Source organism: Dama dama, chromosome 21 (assembly GCF_033118175.1).
Source record: "Dama dama isolate Ldn47 chromosome 21, ASM3311817v1, whole genome shotgun sequence".
Taxonomy (NCBI): Eukaryota; Metazoa; Chordata; class Mammalia; order Artiodactyla; family Cervidae; genus Dama; species Dama dama.
Genome location: NC_083701.1, coordinates 57162534 through 57188288, shown reverse-complemented (window position 1 = coordinate 57188288; position 25755 = coordinate 57162534). Strand labels below are relative to the sequence as shown.

The 25755-nt window shown below is 39.4% G+C and overlaps 1 protein-coding gene across 2 annotated transcripts in view; it reads left to right on the top strand.

Moving 5' to 3' along the window:
• ZFPM2 (zinc finger protein, FOG family member 2) overlaps nt 1-21420 on the top strand; it is a 499730-nt gene extending 478310 nt beyond the window's left edge. The window contains exons 6-8 of one of the 2 annotated variants that reach the window (XM_061123612.1): nt 10820-11026; nt 14644-14868; nt 17921-21420. In XM_061123612.1, coding sequence (XP_060979595.1) covers nt 10820-11026; nt 14644-14868; nt 17921-20412 — 2924 coding nt within the window. In that variant the 3' untranslated portion in view covers nt 20413-21420. The remainder of the gene's footprint in view (nt 1-10819; nt 11027-14643; nt 14869-17920) is intronic. The other variant, XM_061123614.1, reaches the window with a different exon arrangement.
• The last annotated feature ends 4335 nt before the right edge of the window (nt 21421-25755 follow it).

The window sequence follows — 25755 nt, the reverse complement described above, 5'->3', positions numbered from 1 at the left end:
TATTTTTGGAGACTGTTTCACTGATTTTTCCCCTTAGTGTTCCCAGTCCAATAAAGAGAAGTAAGCTTTAATGACTTAATGCTGTGTAGTAAAAGTTACCAACTTCAACTTTTAAAATATCCTTAGAAAATCCATTAGAATAACTTAGTATTGAAAACCACTGATTTCCTTTTGTATTGTTAGGTGAGTGTGTGTGGGTTTGGGTTTTTTTAAGCTCAAAATAAAGTTCCAGACTGGCATCCCTATCTAATTTCTTGAGGCTCCTTATCCTTATACACACTGAGGCAGAATAATATTAATAAAGAATCTAAATATGATTTAATTGGTTCAATTTGCTGTGTATTTTTATGTTAAGCTTAGGTCCATATCTTGATGAGCCCAGATGTAGTTATGCTCAAGGTTTACAGCTTCACATTGCTTACATTTCCTTATTTTTACAAAGCAAGCATCTATCAATCACACAGATAAATTAGAAAGACACATGTATAGACATAACACATGGAAAAGATTTTTCAGCGTGCTGTGTAATTATTAACCTGATTTTTACCATTGTAAGGAAGCATGAATTGCAGATAGTGTGGACGAAGTTAAATGCTTTTCTATTGGATACATTTTGCTTATACAGAACTCTATAGGTATGGTTGAACAATATAATTGAAGGTTTGTCAGCTCTGTAACCTAGCAACAGATAATACTGTTAGGTTACTGAATTGCTCCTGGTTGACAAGTAGGGAGTATTTTTGTGTTTATCGTGTTTGCTAATGATGGGATCCTTTCCAAAAGGCTTGTCTTAATCTTAATTAGAGTTTATCAGCAGAGGTCTGCCTGACATTGTGCAGACACTGATTTCATAAATAATAAAAAGTGCAAGTGAAAAATTTGGCAGGATGGGGAGATATTTAAGGCCACCGCTTCTAGGAAGAGGAGCATGAATTTCCAAAATATAATCGAGTTTGAACTGTGACTTTATTCTTTATTATCAAAACTTGTAGTACACTTCACTGCAGTTTTGACAGCAATTATGAGAAGAATTTATAAGCTTCCTGTTAGGAACCATATCTGTTTGTACAAGAACTTTGATCATAAACATTACTTAGAACAGCAAGTACTTGGTTTTTCAAGAACGTCAAGGTCTGAGTAGTTATTCCTTTCTATGGAACCTTGAATGTATTTGCCCTTTATTTGTGAAAGGAGTGGTGTGGGGGTGTGGAGACAGGGGAGAGTGACTGTATTTGCAGCACTAGAGGCAAGGAGAGAATCCTAAAATAATCTTTCCATTTGGTAGAATCAAGGAAGGTATCAGCTGCTTTAGTGCCTGATGTCATTTGATAAGGACTTTATGCCCAGGCAGTAAGAATCTGATTTTTTTTTTTTTTTTTTGCTCTGGTTTGTATGATATGATCTTTCAGTTTTTTTTTTTTTTTGCAATGTTATTGATAATTTCTAATAATAAGTTACACATCTTCCATATAATAAAGAGTTAAACATTGTAAAGCTGAATACAATTCACAAATTAACTAAATTCCTAACTGGTTTATGCAGTTGAAGGGTGATGCGAAGTCATTACCTTCTTTATCCACTTTTCTACACCTTTTCACTCATCATGCCCATATTCTTCAAATATTATTCAAAGCTATTTTCAGTTGTCATTTTCTGAGTTTCAAAGTAGACATCTCTCTATTGAACTGTTTGAACAAGTCTATGAAATATTTGATTATCAAAAGAGACTTTTTGTTCCTAGAGGTCCACCCTTTCTACTCTGTACAAACTGCAAATAGTTTACCCTTATGCCAGTGATCCTTAACTCCAGAGGCATAGGAAGCCTTTCAGGGAGCTTCTGAAAAATAATGAAACCCAGACCTCACTCCTAGTGATTCTGATTTGATTGATCTGGGGCAGGACCCAGGAACCAGTGTTGATGAAGAGTTCCCAGGTGAATGTACTGTGCAGTCATGGTTATAAAGAATTTTGATGCCTTTTAGTATCCAACTCAACTTGGGCAAATGCTACATCCATATTTAATAGATGTGAAATATTTAGACTACCACTCAGCACATAGTAAGTGCTAAGTGTAAGCTCTTTGTCATGTTAGAAGATAACCTGGCATTACTTCCACATCACAAAGATGAACATTATTCTCTGTATTGTGGTTATCCATTTTAAAGCTATATTTTATCACTGTGTAAATCTTCTTGACATGCATGCTAAGTCGCTTCAGTTGTGTCCGACTCTTTGCGACCCCATGGACTATAGCCCACCAGGCTCCTCTGTCCATGGGGTTCTCCAGGCAAGAATACTGGTGTGGATTGCTGTGCCCTCCTCCAGGGGATCTTCCCAATCCAGGGATTGAACCTATGTCTCATGTCTGCAGCATCGCCAGGCGAGTTCTTTACCACTAGTGCCACCTGGTAAGGGTGTGAACTATCTTATTTCTGATTCAGAGACATATCAGTGATTCTGAATAGTCAAGGTAAGGTACAAGGTAGTTACTTAGTGAACATCAGATAGCGCTGTGACTTGTGACACCTAGCATTTCATTCAGAATCTAGAGCTCAACTGCCTTGTTCAAAAGCCTATCTCCCATATCTCCTTTTCTTCCACATCCCCTCTAGCTGTGTGCTCTTGAACAGCTTATGTAAAATTCCAGCTTCATAATCTCACAGTAAAATGGGAATAAACAAAAGTCACCTCACTGCTTTCTTGGGAGAAATTAAGATAATGGATGCAAAGCACAGTGTCAGTGCAGAACACATAGTAACCACTTAATATATGTGTGAGTATTTCTATTATTAGCACTAAGGTCACAGAAGCATAAAAAGTTGCTCACAACTTGATGATAATAATCTAGGGGTACCTAGCTAAAGACTGTCATGTATAGGATATAGTTAAAGGGCTTCTACAAGACCACACAATAACTAATAAAGTCAGGACTAGAACTAAATTTTCTCACCCACAAGTCAAGTACTCTTTCTAGTTCACCTTTGTGCTAAGGACAAATAAATTTTCCGTGATTTTAAGTGCAAGCAATACCTCATTATTAGCATATAACCCCTTAGACCAGGATCATTTATTCTTGAATTACTGTGAAAAGAAAGTTGTAAAAATTTTATCAAGTAAATATATATGACATTTCCATACATGCACCCAACTTACATGCATGCTCAGTCGCTCAATCGTGTCCAACTCTTTGCAACCCCATGGATAGTAGCCCGGCAGGCTCCTCTGTCCATGGGATTATCCCAGCAAGAATACTGGAATGGGTTGCCATTTCCTCCTCCAGGAGATCTTCCTGACCCAGGGATCCAACCTGCATCTCCTGTGGCTCCTGAATTGGCAGGCAGAATCTTTACCACTGAGCCACCTGGGAAGCCCAACGCCTTTACATAATTTTATTGGTGTTTATATCAATATACCATTCAAGTAGATTAGCATGTAGAAAATCCTCTTGAGTTAAATCTGGAGACATTATACATAACCACTGCATTTGCTACAGAAAACATCTGTTTAGATTCCTTAAATTTCACATCCATAGAAAGTTGACAGGAACACTAAACACAGATAGAATCCCAAATCAACAAAGTCACCAGGAGCTGAAACACTCAAAATTTTCAGATCTAACTAGCATCTAAAGTTCATTCAAATGAAAACAGTTAATGTGGTCAAAGAAGGTAAACTGCATCTCAGTAGAAACTTCCTTATGCTGGTCTTAGCTTTCAGTTGCTGCTGTTCACTTGTGTTCAGCTCTTCATGACCCTATGGATCATAACCCTCCAGGCTCCTCTGCCCATTCAGTTCTCCAGACAAGAATACTGGAGTGTGTAGCCATGCCCTCTTCCAGGGGCTCTTCCTGACCCAGAGATCGAACCCAGATCTTTTGTGTCTCCTGCATTGTCAAGCAGATCCTTGACCACTGTGCCACCAGTAGTTAAAGTAGCTTCGTTAGGAAAAGTGAAGGAAGGCCTCACTCTTGTTTGGTTTTTGCTGTTGTTGTTGTTCAGTTGTTAAATCATGTCTGACTCTTTGTGACCCCATGGACTGGCCATAACAGGCTCTTCTGTCCTTCACTATCTCCCAGAGTTTGCTCAAATTCATGTCCATTGAATTGGTGATACTATTTAACCATCTCATCCTCTTGCTGCCCCTTTCTCTTTTTGCCTTCAATCTTTCCCAGCATCAGGATCTTTTCCAGTGAGTCCGCTCTTCACATCAGGTGGCCAAAGTATTGGAGCTTCAGCTGCAAATGTTGGTTTGATCTCCTTGCTGTCCAAGGGACTCTATACCCATTAAACAATAATTTCTCACTCCTGCCGCCTTAGCCCCTGGCAACCACCAGCCTGCTTTCTGTCTCTGTCCTTGAATACCCTGATACCTCATATCACTGGAATCATACAGTATTTGTCCTTTTGGGACTGTCTTATTTTGCTTATAACAAGGTCCTCAAGGTTCATCTATGTTGTAGCATTGTCAGCTTTTTAAAGTCTGAATAATATTCCATTGTATGTATATACTACATTTTGCTTATCCATTCTTCTGTCAGTGGACAGTGGGTTGCTTCCTTGTTTTAGGTATTTTTAAAATGCTGCCTTGAACATGGGTGTGCAAATATCTCTTTGAGACCCTGTGTTCAATTCTTTTGAGTATATACCCAGAAGTAGAAATGCTGGATCATAGGTAATTTTATTTTTAACTTTTTGAGGAAGTGTCATACTTTTTTCCAGGTTCTACCATTTTACACTCTCATCACTAGTGCAGAAGGGTTCTAATTTCTCTACATCCTTGCCAATGCTTGTATTCTGGTGGTTTTGTTTGTTTGTTTGGGGGTTTTGGTTTGTTCTCTTTGTGTGTTCTTGTTTTTGTTTTGAAAGCGGTGGTCTTATTTTAAAACCAAATGTAATACCCTGTGATTTGTTTCCACTGAACATGAGGGCAATCAGTGAAGACATCAAAAAACCTAAATATCAACACGATTTATCATTTTCATGCACTTAGATTGTTTTCCAATCAAGATGAATACTACTGCCTTCCATTGAATTGTAAATGAGAGTTGGCTGTATTTACCCTAGCTCTAAAAACAGTAGGGTAGGAAACTTGTTCTCCTGTCTCCCCAGCCCCATGTAGATTGCTGGAAACTATGTTAGTTTCTAACTGGTCAAGATATGGTATATGATCCATAAATGATGCAGCCTTAATCTTTCTTTCTGAAATGAGCTCGTCTTCCCCCATGAAGCACAGACACATGTACTCACTGAATTCATAGGTGTGTGTTTGCTTTCCTGTGAGATTTCTTCTCTTGGACTTAGCAGGGCAGTGAGAAATGAGAAAAACAGACCCCCCAAACCAAACCAAACAGAGTAATGGTTCACGATTATACAGCACTTACTGAAAAGCCATGACCAATCTAGACAGCATATTAAAAAGCAGAGACATTACTTTGCCAACAAAAGTCAGAGCTATGATTTTTCCAGTAGTCATGTACGGATGTGAGAGTTGGATTACAAAGAAAACTGAGGGCCGAAGAATAGATGCTTTCAAACTGTGGTGTTGGAGAAGACTCTTGAGAGTCCCTTGGACTGCAAGGATATCCAACGAGTCCATCCTAAAGGAAATCAGTCCTGAATATTCATCGGAAGGACCGATGCTGAAACTGAATCTCCAATACTTTGGCCACCTGATGTGAAGAACTGAATCTTTGGAAAAGACCCTGATACTGGGAAAGATTGAAGGTGGGAGGAAAAGGAGATGACAGAGGATGAGATGGTTGGATGGCATAAGCTACTCGATGGACACGAGTTTGAGTAAGCTCTGGGAGTTGGTGATGGACAGGGAAGCCTGGTATGCTGCAGTCCATGGGGTCACAAAGAGTTGGACACAAATGAGCAACCAAACTGAACTGAACTGAACTGAACTGATGGCCGGTGCTGTTCTTAAGCTTCCACCTGTACTACCTCATTTAATCCTCATGATAATACCTTGAGTTCAGTATTATTACCATCATTTCCATTTTTAATTTTGAGGAAACTGATAGAATGCTTAAGTGATAAGTTCAAAGTCACAGAGTTAGCAAGTGGAAGAGCCAAGATTTGCACCCAGGAGTCTGGTTCCAGTGTTCATACTTCCTCCAGATGGGATTATATCTTCACTAGCAGTCATACTTAGAATGTTTTATTTGAATCAATAAAACTGTGTTACAATACTTGGGATATCTCTCCATATAAGTGGCTTCCTCAAGTTGTATGCATTAAACTCATCATCCAAAAAATTTGTCCAAGCTCTTTCCAAGAACCAATCCTTGACTTTTGTGACACCATTTTTTTGGTTCCCCCTCATCTTTCCAAATATATGTTTGCCGTGTCTTTAAATGATTGCATCTCCGCTACCCACATCTTAAATGTTTAGATTCCCCAAGTTTCAAACTTTGTTCTTTTTCTTCTCATGCTAGACTCTTTCTGTATTACCACACCAATGCAAAGAACACCCACAGTTATTTAGAATATGTTGATGACTTCCAAATTATTTTTTTTTTTCTCTAGCCTTATTCTTCCCCTAAGTCCAGTTACCTCCTGGATACATCCACCAAAAAACCACTCAGGTACCTCAAGCTCTACCATTTCAAAGCCGAATTTCATTTCCGTCTATACGCATACACACATACATACAACACGCATTCAATATATACACACTTGGGCTATGGAGGTGGACAGACAGAAATCTAAATCATGATTCTGCAGAGAGAAACAGCTTTGAGAAAGTTAGTTAACCTCTCCAAGCTTCAATTTTTTCAACTCTTAAACGAGGATACTATCATTCACCTCAGAATAATCGATAGGATTAAAATAGATGAGACATACATAAACTACCTTGTCTATCAGGCCCAAAGAAACTAAACCTAATTAATACCAATTACATGTTATTGTCTATATAATACTACTTGTTAATATACCAGCTCTACTATGTTGCTAATGGAATTACCATCATCTGGTTTCCCAAACCAGAAATGTCTGTGTCATTTTCAACAGCTTCCTTTTTCTTGTCCATCTCATGAAATCACCCCAGTCCTCTCCCAGCCATGTCTCTCGAAATTGGCCCTTTTCTACCTCACAATTTACACTTCTTACAACTGAACTAAGTACAACAGCCTCCTAATCGGCTTTGAGGTAACATTTCCTACCCCTTCAGTTTATTCTCCTCATGACCCTTAGATCTATATTCTGAGGGGGCAAAGCTCAGGTCAAAAATTTGTTCATTCATTCACTGAAAACAAATGCACACCATCTCCCCGCCATGAGCCGGACACAACTGTTTTTATGTTACATCAAAACTGTCTCACCTGCTTCTAAACGTTTTGTGGGAGGAAGCCCTGATTTGTAACGTGTCCACTTCTGACAGCAAATGCTACCGCTCTCACGGTGGCTAGTTAGCAGCGTGACATCGACGGCACACAAAATTCCTGACAGGCGAACATCCCGCCCTGTGATCCAGAACAGGCTGGTTCTGGCACGCCACTCCCCATAATCCACCTGTGTCCTCCCTCAGGCTCCAGGCTCCAGGTTTGCCAGCCGCTGAGGCGCTTCGATAATCCTGCCCTCACACCCATGTACCTTTCTCTGCCAGTAACAGTGTACCTGCCAGGTCCCCCCACACATACTTCAGCTAGTTTTCCTCTGTTCTTCTTGAATTAATTAAGAAAAAACCAAAAGTCATCTTGGATGCCTTGCCTGACTCCCCCAAGAAGTCTCAGCTAGTCACCTCTCTCACATTTTCTTTAGCACTAGGGCATGACACCGGCACGTAGTATTGTAATTCGTTTGTATGTGTACGTTCAGTTTGTGTGTAAGTTGTGTGTGAAGCCATAGCACCCGGCCTGGCACACAGTGGGGAGTTCAGTGAATACTGAACTGAATGATTGATTTGAAAGACGAAATCCTAAAACACCTGACTTTCTCATCAAACCTGCAAAGTACATTTTCAGTCCAATTTAGCCTTTTAAAATGACATGCTCTGATGAAATATAAAATGGTAAAGACAATAAAAAATGAAACATTACTGAATATGTCCAAAAACAGATATGTATTACCGCTGCCGGACTGCCTAATAATGTAGAAAAATGATTTTTTGTTTATTTTTTGGAGAAATTTTCCTACACATTTGTTTTTTTTTTTTAATTGGAAGATAATTGCTTTACAATATTGTGTTGGTTTCTGCTGTCCAACAATGTGAATCAGCTATAAGTATACATATAGCTCCTCCTTCTTGCACTTAATAGTTTGTGAATTTTATTTTATTTTAGTTTATTGACTGGATCTTTTGGGTTCAAAATTTGAGTACAAGTATTCGGAGTCATCTTGCTATGGAGCTCACTGCTGTGATAAAGATGAGCTGAGTGCTACCTTCTCTAAACTATTGATTTCTCCTGGGTACCTGAATTCACAACTTTTCCTTTGTAAAACATAGCCATAGCTAGATTTACCAACAATATAAATTTATCAAAAATGAGAAACTGTTACTATTAATATAAGTTATGCTGTTCAATGCTGAAATCCTATGACTCCAAAAGACCAGGCTAAGAGGCTGAACTGCAGTGCCTGCCTCTGCCCCCCCCCACCTCTCTATTACACGGACTCAATAAGCAGTTTCCCAGAGGAAAGATAAGGTGCAGATGATTACTTTGTCTAGAGCCGTGAGTAGTTTGGATCTGTATGCACATCAGAGAAGGCAGAGCAGCCAAATGCAGGAGCCTCCCAGGGGAAAGAGGTGTCACCAACAGAAATAGCACCAACTTAGCACTTTTCAGTACTCATCGAATTCCACGATGATGCCATTTAGCTTCTACATTTGTAAATCAATCAATCAATACCAAAGTGAATCTGTTTTTCAACTTTGGCAAATTTGTATTCTTTCAGATATGTTAGAGCCAAAGTAGAAAAAACAAAGTGGTTGTTTTCTAGTCCTTTAGTAAATGTGTGTTTTCCTTGGAAATTTTCACATAAATTTGAGGTCGGTAATTTTAGGTTTGTTTTTTCACAAACATACTGTCACAAATGGTGTCTTGTTTGCTTGCCTTTAGCATTTAATCAGCTGCTTTAATTAACTGTCCCAGGTCTCTCTGAAACGAAGTCCTGAATCTTCTAGTCAACTGTGCCGTATCATATGCTGTTGTTATCTTTTCCACCCGATTTTTACCGCAAGTTGTTTAAAAACTATGATCTCTTTGAGGGTGGAAAAAATGAAGTGCAGTTGAAAAGGCAGTTACTCTGAAAGATAAACAGAGCAATATTACTTATCAGAATGGATACAATTTTTACTTGCTTAATGAGTACAATATATAGCCTTGCAATATATACACAATGAGAAAAAAAGCTTTATAACATATCAACTATGCCATATTATTTCAGGCATAACTGTATAGGATATGTATCTAGGCCTGAGAGTGTAGATAACAAAATATAAGTGCTTTGCCTGTCTAAACATGTTAAATAAATGAGCATTTGCTATCGCATTCCAATACATTAGAAGATGTACTTGCATAGTTAATTTTCTTTTTAATGCACCACACGTGATCATTTGAAGCGCCGAGCCAGAGTCTATCTTAGTGTTTGAAGAAAGGGTTCTTTTCATTTAAACAAATCTTTATTTAAATAAGCCTTTGTGAAAAGGATCTTTGGTGTATCTTCTTTTCAGGAAGTTCAGTCAGGGTAAAGGGAGATAAAGAAGCTATATTATAAGAAATATTATAAAAGTAAAGATCACTCAGCATCCGCCCCTCCAAAAAAAGAAAAAAAAAAATGGAAGCAGACTTATGCAGAGAACAAAATGAACTGGAATTGCCTTTAAACTTTCTAAATTTTAGGAATTTTGTTTACTTACTTTGAAGTTTTAGGAATCATATTTATATATATACCAATATCAGTATCTGATATATCAGTATCTGGGAAAGAGAGAAAAAGAGGAGTAAGGTGCAGGAAGAATAACTTCAAAGGCTCACTTGGAATACATTTTGAGGTTGGATCCCTACCGTGCATGTTCTTAGGCAGTATATACCATGTAATAGCATGGTTAATGATTAAGTCAAGCACCAGAAGGCGAAAAGTTGTCAATTTTTGACAAAACTCTGTACAGATTATGTCTATACTTGGTCCTTAGTCTTCTCCTACTGTTGGTCACTGAACAATACATTTAATGCAAGAAATATAATTTTCCACATAGGAGGTATGAAAATTCATAAAAGGAAACCTCACTAAAATGGAGTAGGGAAGTCAGATGCGGGAGCTGGCAAGTACCACTTGACATCAATACAGAACCCAACAGGAAGAGATGGTCTTTGTATCTCCATCAGGAAGTGACATTATTTAATGCCACTCAGCTGGAGGAAGAAAGCATTTCTCATCACCTGACAACAGCTCAGCCAATGAAAGTCTGTAACAACTCAGCCAATGAAAAGCCACTATATTTCAAACTTCCAGTTTCCAATGGACTTCCAGTAGACTTTTGGTTTATCATAGCTCTCCCAACTTCCCCTTCTCTATAAAATGTTTCCTCTCTTTTGTTTTACCAGACTTTCATATGGTTCGCTATAGTTGCCTGTCCCTAATTGCAGTCCTTTGTTATTATGAACCCATGTCGCTGGTGAAATAACTGGCTGTTTTATTGTTTTAAGTGAACAAAGGGAAGAGGAGGGCAGCTGTTGTCTTGATCCAACACTCCACCCAGTAGAAACTGATGGGAAAAACATGAGGAGGTGCTATTGACATCAATCCAATGTACAGCAAGCTGGAGTATTCTATGTCAATTCTATCTTTCTCTTCCTTTTTTTTCTTAATAGGGGGTCAGCTTTGGTGCACGACTACGAAGGCCATCTCTGAGGGTGAAGAGCTAATTGCCTTTGTGGTGGATTTTGACTCAAGGCTACAAGCTGCCAGTCAGATGAGTCTTACAGAAGGGATGTACCCGGCGCGCCTGCTGGACTCAATTCAGCTGCTTCCTCAGCAAGCTGCCATGGCTTCTATTTTGCCCACAGCTATTGTCAATAGTAAGTGTTGAGTGCAGGAGCCCAGGCAATAGCTTTGTAGTGATGATGGGTATTTAGGGGAGAGAAAAAAAATAATGCCTACTGACAGGCAACCAGAGACAGAGTTATTTCCTCCATTGCTGTGATTTTATTTGCTCTTCTCTCCAACTTTAACTCTCTGTGTACGTGTGTGTGTGTGCATGAGGTCACTTCTTATGGGAATATAAAAAGAACTTAAATTCATTCATTTCACGTTGGATTCCTTGATGTCACAAACAAAAATCTGATATTCTAAACTAAGCAATGTTCAAGGCTATTTAGCTATAAGAAGCCCAATATCTTTCACTGATGCTCCTATGGTAAAATAATTTTGGTATTAAGAGTTAAAACATAAGAAAAAGAAAACAAAATCAAATTTGATTAGATATACTAATGAAGGGAAAATGTAGGCTAAATAAGACACCATCTAATATAAAAAATTAAAAAGAGAAAGAAAAATACTCCTTAGAGTACTTTATATGCAAAATTTTAAAATATGCCCTAGAAAATCTGTCTTTCTGATTATATTTTGTTAAAAGGACTGTTGAACTTAGTTCGTATTTCTTGAGCATACAGTGACCTGATATGACATAAAATCAGTGCTTCAGGAGTCCCAAGATCTGAGTTCTAGAGTCCACTCTGATTTTATCTGTCTCTGAGAGAGAACATGAATACCAGTTACATCTTAATAGAAGAAAAGAATCTGAAGCCAGTAGGCAAGTGAAATATTGCCTTGAGTCAAAAATGTCCTTGAAAATGCCCGAGACTTTGAATGATGCAGAAAATTCTAGAGACTACAGCTATGTCCCAATACTATATATATTTTTGTGTGTATAGTCAATTATGTTCAGTAATTACTGAATTATGTTGTTGCTGTAACTGCATCCTCCAGAATAAAGAACTTCTCATGTGTATCTGGAATTATTCTGCATACAACCACTGGATTCAGTGCACCCAACCCAAGTGTATTTTTAGATTCCCTTAGTGTAAATGTAGTTATCTTCTTTGCTGGACCTTTACTTTGGATAGTGAGGAACTTGATGTAACTTGAATTTGAGACTAAATGATTTTGTTACCAGGTATCCTGTACATACATGCTAAGTCACTTCAGTCATGTCTGACCCTTTGCGACCCTATGAACTATAGCCCGCCAGGCTCCTCTGTCCATGGGGATTCTCCAGGCAAGAATACTGGAGTGAGTTGCCATGCCTTCCTCCAGGGGATCTCCCTGACTCAGGGATCGAACCGTGTCTCCTGTGGCTTGGGCAGTGCAAGCGGATTCTTTACCGCTGCGTCACCGGGGAAGCCCACCAAGTATCCTAGGGGTACCTTATATTATTGTGATGCTTCAGTGTATGAATGTTCATTCTAATTATATATATTTGAGGTTATACTTTGTTTGCTTTCTGTAGCAAGATAACGGTTAATCTCAAATAAATCAACATGGATTCTACAGGCTTTTGTTCTCATTCTTTAATTAGCTAATCAGTTAAAGTCATCCTGCATAAATAGCCACTTTATTAAATATTGTGGCCCTCTGAAGTGTAAATGTAACTAACTTGGGTGGGAAGGGTTAAATAATAAACAGTAGCCAGGTGTGATTTTGTAGTTAGATTGTATTTGGAAATTCTGTATTGTACCTACCTGTTCCTTACTTCTCATTCACTAGAATTTGGTCCTTAATTTTCTCCTTATCTCCTTCAACAGGATCTCTTGAGCCGTCTCCTTCACCATCATGGGCTTCCACCACCCACTATACACTGACAGTTTATAAATCACAAGTCCAGCTGTGTCTGGCGAGTTTCAGACCTCTGTTGCCCTCTTTGCAATGTTCATCTCTCTTTCTCACAGAAATATCCACTTGCATGCATCTAATGTGACCATGTACCCCAGTGTGCCTGGATTTGTCCCAGTTTACAGGGTTATCTGCCATCCCCGCTGATCCATGCCCCCTTTCACTACAAAAGTGCCAAGTTTGCACAATACAGTGTCAGACTTGGTCGCTATACGCGCACTAGCCTGAATTCATCACCCGTCTGTCTTATAGAGATGAATGAACCACCGCTTAACACAGAAATGCTAACAAGAAGCCTAGGCACCAAGGACAAACCTTACCCTCCACTCTAGCGGTCAACACTTCCAGTCAGTTCTACTTCCTCAATATAATCTTTCTTCTCTCTGTCCCTCTTGCCATTGAGGTATTATGGAAGAGTGTTTACACCAGGCTTTTCCAACCTCACTTCACCCACTTACATGATCACAGCAAGTTAATCAACCTCACATTCTTTACCTATTAATGAATGAGGGTGAAAACACACACACACACAGAAATTTTCCATGAATGAATCGATGAGAAATACATATCATACATATTATAGCATGACCTAACAAGTACTATGTGGCTATTAGCTACAATTCAAACTGTAACATAGTTCACTTAGATTACTTCAATTATAAGTCATAAGTCTTCCTTCCAAAGTTGCTACCTTCCAATTCTGCTCCACAGTTAACATTATATCATAGCGGTTTCTATCAGTCTATTATTTAAAATGATTCAGTAACTTTCCATACTCATTGAGATAGAAACTTGAACTTTAAAAATCCTACAGTGGGACATCCTTGGAAGTCCAGTGGTCAGGACTCCTGCTGAGGGCACAGGTTCAACCCCTGGTCAGGGAACTAAGATCCTTCATGACATACAGTGAGGCCCCCAAAAAATAAAAGCTTCCATGGTCTTTGGTAGTCTGTCCCTGACTTCTGCAGCCTCATCTCTTCCTGAGATTACAGAATAGCCTCTCAGCTTCTACCCAGTCCCTCATAGGCTCCCATGATGATCCCTTGACTGCAAGAATACAATCCCCTTCTCCACCTGACTAGATTAATTTCATCCTTCACAATGCAGCTAAGGCATGTCATCATCTTCCCTCTAAATTCTTCTCTCACCTCATCCTCCCTCCAGTTCTCTCCCCAGGCTCATATTTCTTTTCCATGCCCCAAAACACCCCTCAGATACCTCCATCAGAGCAGTCATCACATTCTTATATAATGATCTAACCACCTGTTAACCAGCCCCAAGCGACCTAAGCTCCTTAAGAACAGCTGTTTTGTCTCTCATTTTGTTTTACAGCCAACTCAGCATAAATAAGGCACTTAGGATGCACTCTGCAATTAATTAATTAAATGAATAAATGATGTCAGGAGTTGACACCAAGGCTAACTTCAGTGCAGCAGCCATTAGATCCTTTACCTTTTAATCAAGCAGATAAAACATTTCACACTGCTATTTTCTAAATGCCTACTTTTCTAAACCATAAATACAATATAAACAATTCAGGATCAACCTCTTGTGCTTTATGTTGGGAGTCTCCTACAGAACCACTTCCTAAAGAGTCTGTGGGAAGGTAAATTGCATTGAATGTAACATTCCTTTATAAGCTCAGTCCTGTACTGTGGACCACCACTAACACCTCACTAGCCACTGTCTGATTACCTAATTCAGAACCAGAGAGCAGACTCAAAAAAACAGAATCAAATGCTGTTTACCCATGAATGGCCCTAAGTGGGCAGCCGCTAATGTGTCCCTGTATTTCTGCTTGCAGAGGATATATTCCCTTGCAAGTCCTGTGGCATCTGGTATCGCAGTGAGCGGAATCTGCAAGCCCATCTGATGTACTATTGCAGTGGAAGGCAAAGAGAAGCTGCACCAGTGTCAGAGGAAAATGAGGACACTGCTCCTCAGATTTCCAGCCTGTGTCCCTTCCCACAGTGCACCAAGAGCTTTTCGAATGCCCGAGCTCTAGAAATGCACCTGACCTCACACAGTGGTAAGTGCCTCTCTTGTTTCTTCTGCTCTGGGAGACCCTGTTCTTTCTCTGCATACATACATATGTACACTCACACATATTGTGCATACATACATTCATATGTCTCTTTCTGCCTATAAAATCAAATTAAACTTGCTGAACCAGATAGTTATTACCTTTTGTCACGTACAATCAGTATATTCTGTTCAAAGGACATGGGTCTGGATTCTTCTCTAACGGCTTACAGTGCTCAGTTTATAGGCCAAAGCACTCTATAGTTTTGTTGTTTTTTTTTTCCAACTGAAGTCAAATAGCATCAGTTTTAGAAATCACAATACCCTTTGTATATTGTCATCAGTATTCATCATTTATGTGTCAGGTGATCTTCTCAAACTTACCATGCACTATTTCCCACACAGCAGGGACTCAACAGTAGGTACATAAAAATATTTGTATTTTTACATATTTTACATAAAAAGTATTTGCTGAATGGAAATAAAGCTTTTATTTTGAAAGATCCAATTAAAATCCCACTTGAGAGAAAGTAACTTTTAAATATGGATCTGTAAAAGGTTCTTGACTTCTAAAGTGTGCATGATAACAACATAGTTGAATTTTTGACAGAAAAACACTTTTAGTGCTAGGTTTTAAAACTTCTTAGGAAAAATCAGCCTGCAAAACAAGTTTTCTTTTTTTAAAGCCTTCCCTTAAGAGCAAGGTGGCAACTATTCCTATTTTTTTAATTAATTTTTATTGGAATATATATGCTTTACAATGTTGTGTGACTACTCAGCTGTATCTATACATATATCCCCTCTTTTTTACTATTCCCATTTATTTTGGAATTGTATGCCCAATTATTGTCAGTATCATCTCATAGTATTCTAATTCTTATATTTTAAAAATAATTGAAGTGAACCAAATGTACATAATTACATTAATTTTAGGTATTTTTTCAAACATTCTTGGATAGGGCAAACCAAGTTTTGGGAATCATAGTTCTTCAGCACATAGAATACAAAACTTGTTAGACACCCTGGGGTGACTTCCTTCACTGTTTTTGCTTGGGTTGAATAATTAAAAACTAAAATAGGTGCTCAGTTTAAAAAAAAAAAAAAAAAAAACTAACTCCAACCTACAATACTGTAGTACTGTGCAAGCTTTTGTCTTTGTACCCATAAAAATAGACAATTTTCTTTTTACTCATTCTCTACCTTATCCCTGCAAATGAGCTGTCTTTATGTAGGTGATAAAGCAGGGGACACAGAAACAGGTTGGTTGTCTCACACAGTGAGTGTAAAGTCATGCACAAAACAAAAATAAGAGATAGAGAGATTTTTCCAGCTCAATAGAAAAATGAGTCCTGGATTAGCTAAGGAGAAAAGGAGAAAAATAAAAGAAGTCCTCTTTTATCACTATAGGACTGGGTGTTGTCTGCCATATTTTCATTTTCTGAATATAGAAGGTATTTCTCATTTTAGTGTAGAGTGCAGAGAACAGAAGCAAGCCTGACTTAACTGTATGACAACAAATGGGACACGAGTTGACCTTAGTGAATAAAAGTATCTAACTCCCAATTCCAATTCATAGGGGAGTGGTTCCCCCTGCCTCCCCGCACCGCCCCCTCAAGTAATTCTTTAGACACCAATTGGGTGTCCTGAAATTCAACTCCACTCAGTTCTGATACTACCGAGATAGCATTAAATTCCACAGATTAAGGGGTCAGTTCTACAAGAGTGACCCCCTTCACTCTCATCCCAATTCAGACCAGTCTCCTGTGCTCCTGACCAACTAGCTGTAAATCAGAGATTGCCATGGCACCCCCTTGGTTTGACTGATTTGCTAGAGTGATTCACAGAACTCAGATAACACATTCTCACTAGATTACCAGTTTATTTTAAAAGGATATAACTCAGGAACAGCCAGATGGATGAGATGAATAGGGCTAGGTTTGAGAATGGGCAAGGAGGCTTCATTACGTAGGCATGATTAATTAAGTTATTGGCCATTGGCAATTGAACTTCATCTCCAGCCCTTCTTCCCAGAAGTGGAAAGCAGTGGAACTTCTGACCCTTCACTCACAGGGTTGGTTCTTCTGGCAACCAGTCTCCATCCTTAGGTTACCTGAAGGCTTTACAAAAGTCACCTCATTAACATAACAAAGACACATTTATCACAAGAAATTCCAACAGTTTTAGAAGCCTTGAGCCAGGAACCAAGGGTGAAGACCAGATGCATAGGCAAAATAGATTTTCCTCATCTGAGTGACCAAATATACATTTCCTGTAAATCACAATATTGCATTGAGACTTACCTACCAGTCAGTGGTGATATTCAAAATATTTAATAACTGACCAGAAACAGGCCATGATCAATCAGTACAAATGTCAGTCTGAAATGACTATATTAGTATACTAATATAGTTGAACATACTGGTAAATATTAGCTGAATATCAGCCCTGGATAAAGATAACCCATGTTAAGCAAAACCATGAAATTCTAAGTTTGTACCAAAGATAAATTAGGATGTTATTAATTACTTAACAAAATGATTTCTATTTGGATTCTGTTGTATAAAGACCTAATTCTAGCGCATTAAGTGCACTAAGTTATTTAGTTTGCATACAGGTTGTCAAATAAATACCTGCCTGTTCCTACTATAAAGCACAGTGGTTGGGTAAGAAGCCTGTTGGATTAGAAATCATAAAATCTGAGGTCTGGGCATGGCTTCATCACTGAATTTACTAGATAATTATTTAGATTTATTACCATAATCAATTCCTTTAGCCTCCCTGAATTTGTCTTCTGACCTGTAAAATTAAAACAGCACTGCCCATCCCACTACAATGTGATACTACTCATGAAAGTGCTTTGGAAAGTATTAACTCCAGTTTATTATTATCACATATGGTGAAAGGTATCATAGGAAAAAAGTTAATATCACAAATGAGATTCTGCAAGATTTCAGTTCATTTCTGCTGTGTTGAAGACATGAGGTCATTAGTAACGGTTCGTATCACCAGCAAACCAAAATGTGTGGTTCTCAGTATTCTGATTTTGTATGTTTCTCCAGGAGTGAAAATGGAAGAATTCCTCCCCCCTGGTGCTAGTCTAAAATGCACCGTCTGTAGCTACACTGCTGATTCTGTGATCAACTTTCACCAACACCTGTTCTCCCATCTCACTCAAGCTGCCTTCCGATGCAATCACTGCCACTTTGGCTTCCAGACTCAGAGGGAGTTATTGCAGCACCAGGAACTCCATGTCCCTGGCAGCAAACTGCCCCGAGAAAGTGACATGGAACACTCTCCAAGTGGGACCGAAGACAGCTTACAGCCAGCCACAGACTTGCTGACCAGAAGCGAACTCCCCCAGAGCCAAAAGGCCATGCAGACTAAAGATGCGAGCTCTGACACGGAGCTGGACAAGTGTGAGAAAAAGACTCAGCTCTTTCTCACTAACCAGAGACCCGAAATTCAGCCTACAACCAATAAACAAAGCTTTTCTTACACGAAAATAAAGTCTGAGCCCTCTAGTCCAAGACTCGCCTCATCTCCAGTTCAGCCTAATATTGGGCCTTCTTTCCCCGTGGGACCCTTTCTATCGCAGTTTGCTTTTCCCCAAGATATCACAATGGTCCCTCAAGCTTCAGAGATCTTGGCCAAGATGTCTGAACTGGTACACCGGCGCCTGAGGCACGGAAGTAGTAGCTACCCTCCTGTCATTTACAGCCCCTTGATGCCCAAGGGGGCTACCTGTTTTGAGTGCAACATAACCTTCAATAACTTGGATAATTATCTAGTGCACAAAAAACATTACTGCAGCAGCCGATGGCAGCAGATGGCCAAGTCCCCCGAGTTCCCTGGTGTTTCAGAAAAGATGCAGGAGGCTGTGAGTCCCAACACGGGTCAGCCCTCCATCAATCTTCTCAATCCAGCCACTCACTCCGCGGATCCCGAAAATCCACTTCTTCAAACACCCTGCATCAATTCTTCCGCCGTTTTAGATTTAATTGGGCCAAACGGGAAGGGCCACGACAAGGACTTTTCCACGCAAGCTAAGAAGCTCTCCACCCCCAATAGCAATGATGATAAAATTAATGGGAAACCTGTTGATGTCAAAAACCCCAGCGTCCCCTTAGTGGATGGGGAAAGTGACCCAAATAAGACTACCTGTGAAGCTTGCAACATTACTTTCAGCCGGCACGAAACCTATATGGTCCACAAACAGTATTACTGTGCGACGCGCCACGACCCTCCGCTGAAGAGGTCGGCTTCCAACAAAGTGCCTGCCATGCAGAGAACCATGCGCACGCGCAAGCGCAGGAAGATGTACGAGATGTGCCTGCCGGAGCAGGATCAGAGGCCCCAGCTCGTCCAGCAGCGCTTTCTCGACGTAGCCAACCTCAGCAACCCTTGTACCTCCGCCCAAGAAGCCACGGAAGGGCTGGGCGAGTGCTACCACCCAAGATGCGATCTCTTTCCAGGAATTGTCTCAAAGCACTTGGAAACCTCCCTGGCCATGAACAAGTGTGTCCCGGTTTCTAAATGTGACACAGCTCATTCCAGCGTCTCCTGCCTGGAGATGGACGTCCCCATCGATCTCAGCAAAAAGTGTTTATCCCAGTCTGAGCGGACGACCGCGTCTCCCAAAAGGCTGCTGGACTACCATGAGTGCACCGTGTGCAAGATCAGTTTCAACAAGGTGGAAAACTACCTGGCCCACAAGCAGAATTTCTGCCCGGTCACGGCCCATCAGCGGAACGACCTGGCTCCGCTCGACAGCAAAGTGTTTCCCAATCCAGAAAGCGAACGAAACAGCCCCGACGTCAGCTATGAAAGAAGTATCATAAAATGCGAGAAAAATGGCAACCTGAAGCAGCCTTCCCCCAATGGAAACTTATTCTCATCCCACTTAGCGACGCTGCAGGGCCTGAAAGTCTTCAGCGAAGCCGCTCAGCTCATCGCGACAAAAGAAGAAAACAAACATTTGTTTCTTCCCCAATGCCTGTACCCTGGAGCAATAAAGAAGGCCAAAGGAGCCGACCAGCTTTCTCCGTACTATGGAATCAAGCCAAGTGATTACATTTCCGGTTCTCTGGTCATCCACAACGCGGATGTGGAGCAAAGCACAAACGCAGAAAATGAATCTCCCAAAGGCCAGGCTTCTTCCAACGGGTGCGCTGTGCCGAAGAAAGATTCCCTGCCCTTGTTGCCCAAAAATCGGGGCATGGTCATCGTGAATGGTGGACTGAAGCAAGAAGAGCGCCCGGCCACCAACCCCCAGCAAGAGAACATTGCCCAGAACCCTCCGCGTGAAGACGGCCACAAGTCTCCGCCCTGGGTCCCCGAGAACCCCTTAGCCACGAACGAGAACGTCTCCCCAGGCATCCCCTCCGCAGAGGACCAGTTGTCTAGTATAGCAAAAAGTGTGAATGGCTCCACCCAGGCGCCCACCAGTGGGAAATACTGCCGGCTCTGTGACATCCAGTTCAACAACCTCTCAAACTTTATAACTCACAAAAAGTTTTATTGCTCATCACATGCCGCGGAACACGTCAAATGAAATCACTAAATCAATGGACATCAGTCACCTTTGGTACCAGTGTTTAGTATGTTGTTCTACCCAGTACAGAAAAAAAAAAAAAAAAAGCTGTTTGAATTACATCCGGGCGATCAGGAGATAATTCATTATGGCTGAGTTGAAGACTTAAGGTGTAATTTCATTACAGTCCATTAGTAAAGTGTATTATTGGTGCCATTTTCCAAAAAAAAAAAAAATTAATTTATTTTACCAGCAGTATTCATAGCTGTGGTTATGTTATTTTTTATTTAAAAACTTTATATTAAAGTCATTTGTAATGTTATTGTATAGTTATTGTGTAGCACATATCGTTTGCACTGTAAGTAGCTTTTGAATAGTCACAAACAATACAGAAGAGCATTTTAGAAATAGCTTCCAAAGCACTTGTGTATCTTGATTTCTTCTTATATGCTGTTGCAGATATATGTATATGCTAAAATATAACTTGCAAAGATGTTCTAAATACACGTGCTATAAGTTCGCCTTAAGATTTCAATTCTTGGATAATCAGGCTCCGTTTGCACTTTATATTTTAGCAGATACAGTCTCTTAGTCACTAGGCTTTGCATTTGTATGTAGCCGTACGTTTCTGTCCATTTTCTTAATCTTAAACATGTATGTTAAATGAAGATGGCGATTTTTTTCTTGTATAGTACTTGTATTTTCTTTCGCTGATGCAGCTCTGTCTCAATTTTTAAACCTTTGCTGTTAAATGCAATACTTTGTAAGAATGAACAAAATTACTGGAAGCAGTATTGTAAGTAATGAAGTAGTATTAATCGGTTTTATCTTTTGAAAGGCACAGTCTAAATCGAAACCCTAAACTCAATGCTGCAAGTATGAATTTAATTCATATATAAGATCTATTTAAATATAAGAGTAGCAATACTGCACCTGGTGATCACAAAGATAATGTTCTACTTCTGATAGAAATAATTTCTCAACAAATGTTGTTACTATGCATGTATATGAATGGAATAAAATTCCAGATTGTTGGAGAAGTCTGGCATACTTTTTTTCTTTAAAATACAAGGGAAACCCTATATACCTGTTCTTTGTAACATGAGTAGGTTCAAAACAGTACTGGATAAATGTAGTGACATGATGACAAACCGGTAAAGGGAGATGTTGTCCTTTTTATGCATCTAGTTAATATAACTTATTATATTAAAATGAACTGGAGACTCCAGGCTCTGGAACTAGAAAAGTTCTTCATTATAAATATATATAAGAAGCACTGTCTTTGTGTTCTCTACACCTCCACTCCCAACCCCCTACCAACTGTAGCACAGAAAAAGACTGATTGCATAAATGTCTGAAAGGCTTAATAAAATCTACCAGAAGAATTGGCACCAAAGTTGGTCACATGCACCCAACTTTTAGATGGAGTTTGCCAGATAGAGAGGTTTGTATTTTGAGCAGCAGCAAAGTGGTATGGTAAAGTGACTCTGATGAGTAAAGATGCACAGGTTTCATGCTAGACATTTGTAAAAGACCCTAGTTTTCACACCTCTCATTTGTTCATTCGAAGGGTTTGCATGTTGAGGGGGAATGAAGAGCAGATAATGTTGGTTAGATCATGGCAGATCTAATGGGCTATCCAGAGATGCTGGGATGTGATTCAGGAGGCAAGATGGTACCGGTTGCACATCAAGACAGATAGTCTACCACAGTTTGGGAAACATCCCCAGCTGGAAAGGCAGTTGCCTCACCTGTGGCTAGGACGCACTCTTGGCAGGTAGGTTGTGATGCACTATTCTTCCTCCTTACTGAATTTGGTAGCATACTGAATATAAGGTACTAGTTCCAAACATAGCTTATAAACACTGTGACAAAACATTAAAAAAAAAAAATTTGTGCGATCAAGAACTTTTCTTCAGTTGCTTGCTGAGAATAATTATTTTCAAATGTAAAATCTTGATCTTAGCTGGTGTTTTCCATTTTAGTTAGTGACTAGACAGTGAGGTGAACCGAACTGACATTCTTAGTAGAGTTTTGCAGGAATCTACTCTTAGTAAAGTGTCATGTTCCTTGGGAACCACAGGACTGGCCGTGAAGACCTGCTGAGCTCCCGGGTGGAAACCAGCAGGGCTGGGTATTCTTAAGAGGACTTCCTTCTCCAATCTCTTCCTTTTCCTTTTTTTCTTTAAAAAGAAAATCTGCCAGTCAACATATTTTTATTGATCATGACTAGGACTGTATGCACTATTTTGAGGATAAAGCCAAAGGGGTCTTCCTTCCCCAATCTCTTCCTTTTCCTTCTTTAAAAAGAAAAGAAAGTCAGCCAATCAACATTTCTTTATTGATCACCTAGAACTGTATCCCCTATTTTGAGCAAGAAGCCAAAGAGGTACGATACACGGTAGCTTCTCTAAATGAGTTTGTCATCTGACTCAGGTTAGTGTTTTCCAACACTATTCCTTCATTTGAATCACTTAGGGAACATCTTTAAAATGTCAACATATATATAATATATATATACATTTTGGTACATTGGGCTACATACTAGATCAATTTTAAAAGTATCCTGTCTGTAGGTCCTGGGAATCTTTTAAAATTCTTTTCAAATGCTTCTGATATGTGAGAATGTTGGGAGATACTGAATGGTAAATTAGGGCAGGGTGTAAAGATGGAGGGAGATTAAGGGGCATAGAAAGACAAAAAGAAAAAGGGAAACTGATATGGGAAAGTTGGGGAAGACTCTATGGATAGGGTAGGATCTAAAAAGGTGGGTGAAATGATAAGGAAAGCTACGTCATTTTGGGAGCCCTGAAATACCTGTGCATTATATCCAAAAGAATATTTCAAATACTATTTGTGTAGTTGAAAATAACTTCTAATAGCCATTCACAGAAGGAAATAGCATTGGCTGAAATAGTGTCATTTGGACCAGAACCAGACCCTGCAGAGTACAGAGGAAAATAAAAAGTATTTGTACACGTGAAAGTAAAAGTCACCCAGTGATGTCCAACTCTTTGCGACCCTGCCAGAATCTTCAGTTCATGGAATTCTCCAGGCAAGGATACTGGAGTGGGTAGCCATTCCCTTCTGCAGGGAATCTTCCCAACCCAGGGATCGAACCTAGGTCTCCCACATTACAGGTGGATTCTTTACTATCTGAACCACCACAGAAGCCAGGGGCTCAGAGGTGAAGAACCTGCCTGCAATGCAGGAGACACAAGAGATGCCGGTTTGATCCCTGGGTCTGGAAGATCCCCTGGAGATGGAAATGGCCACTCTCTCCAGGAAATCCCGTGGACAGAGGAGGAGGCTGGCAGGCTATAGTCTATAGGGTTGCAAAGAGTCGGACACGACTGAGCAACCAAACCCAGTACCCTGTGAGGCCCTCCTGCACACAAAAGCCTTTTCATGTCCCTCATTTGTACACATAGAGGTCTTTATAAATGATAGCATGAACGTAGCATGTGAGGGCGAAGAGTGAATGAATTTTTTTTTGAAGAAGAAGACCACTCAGATTGGAAAATTAAAGAAAATAAAGGTATAAATAGGAATCTGGTGTCACAAGAACTTAAATGCCAGGCTGAGGTTTATGGGCTAACCCTGTACTTTGCTTCTTAGAGTCATGAAATGAAAATCAAGTTTAGAAATGTGGTTGAGTCAGTGTGAGGCCTAGATGCTAGAGAGGAAGATTAGTTAGAAGGCCATAGTGATGGTCTAAATGGGGGTAGTGAGAGTCTACACCAGGCGAGTTGAGAAGGACGGGTCTGGGTCTGGATTACTTGAAGACCAAATCACATAAAAAAACCAAAGATCTTCAATCCTCACTGATAGAATGCCCCAGGTTCAACAAGACAAAATGTAGGTCAAAATATTAGCACCAGTTGAATGGTCTGGGGAAAGGGTGATAAAAGGGTGATGGTTTATATTTGTTCTCCAGATTGTTCTGTAGTTAAATCTTCTATGGAATACTAAAACCTACTACCTCAGCATATCTTAGAGTGAGACTGGATTTCTGAAGATTTTTGGCAGAACAACCATAGAATATTCTATGTTATCCTCCCTTGAGCACAAGATGAGAATCACTGAATTAAATGTAGTGGTATTCTGTGGTCAATATCAAAATAAACTAAACTGGCAGCAGAATTTATTACACAGTTGGTCTTCAAAGTGTTGCTGTCTGATATGTAACCCATTTGAGTGTGTAAAACTATTAATAATTTTCAAATAATTCAACATATGGCTTTTAATATTGAAATTAAAACTAAAAACTTAGTCATAATGGAATCTGTAAGCAATATCTGAAAATCTGTTAATCAGGTGGAACCTTTTCATTTTCAGGCAAAAATAAGGGTCAGAGATTTTAAACACCCAAAGTCACAAAGCTAATGGGTAAGAGTCAGAGAACTGAGTCCTGTCCTCAGGTTCCCTCCCCTCATCACTTTCCTTTCACCACAGAAGGAAACACAAGGCAAGCGGGCAAGCAACTGAAATTCCAGCTACTTTTCCTTTCTCTTACACACTTAAGTCTAGCTCACATGTTCTCTGGAGATAAGGAAAAGTGAGAACATTTGTTTCTCATGACTGTTGTAACAATTACCACGGACTAGGGGACTTAAAACAAGAGAAATGTATTCTTTTTGGCACTACAATATACTCCATGCCTCAAAATGCCTAATTTCACAACCCATTCCTACTGACCTCATATCATATTACTATTTTCCTCAACCTCACCCCAGAGTCAGTTATTTCCCCAAAGAATCCAGATTCCTTTTATTGGAGGATGGTATTTAGAAGCCTAGATCTTAACCCTAGGTTTGTTTATTGCTACTGAACATCCCTGCTTTTAGACTATCTCAGCAAATAGAGTTAGGGTGTATATGTGTATAGCAACCAATATATGTATACATTTCTATATCTATTTCTGTTGTTGTGGTACAGTTGCCAAGTCATGTCTGACTCTTCACGAAATATGTATTTCTATAATATATAATTACAGAAATATCTATTTCTATAATATATGTATTTTAAAATAAATTTAGGTTCACTTTAATAATATATCAAACTCAACCTAGCACTTACATTAACATTCAGGTCAACATAAAGAGTTTTTTCTTTAGTATCCATTGATATGTTTTATTTCTATTTTTTAAGAGAATATTTTTAAAGATGGCCTATAGCTACAACTATTTTATAGATCTACTTCTATAAAAATAACTTATTTCTTAATAGCTAAGTATTTTTAAAATATACAGTTACACTTATTTTAACACCCCTTATTCACACTCACAAATGTCCCCATCTGGATAATAAATTCTAAAGTGACCCTAAAGTGAATCAATCTGAGCTCAGTAGACCCTTTGAATG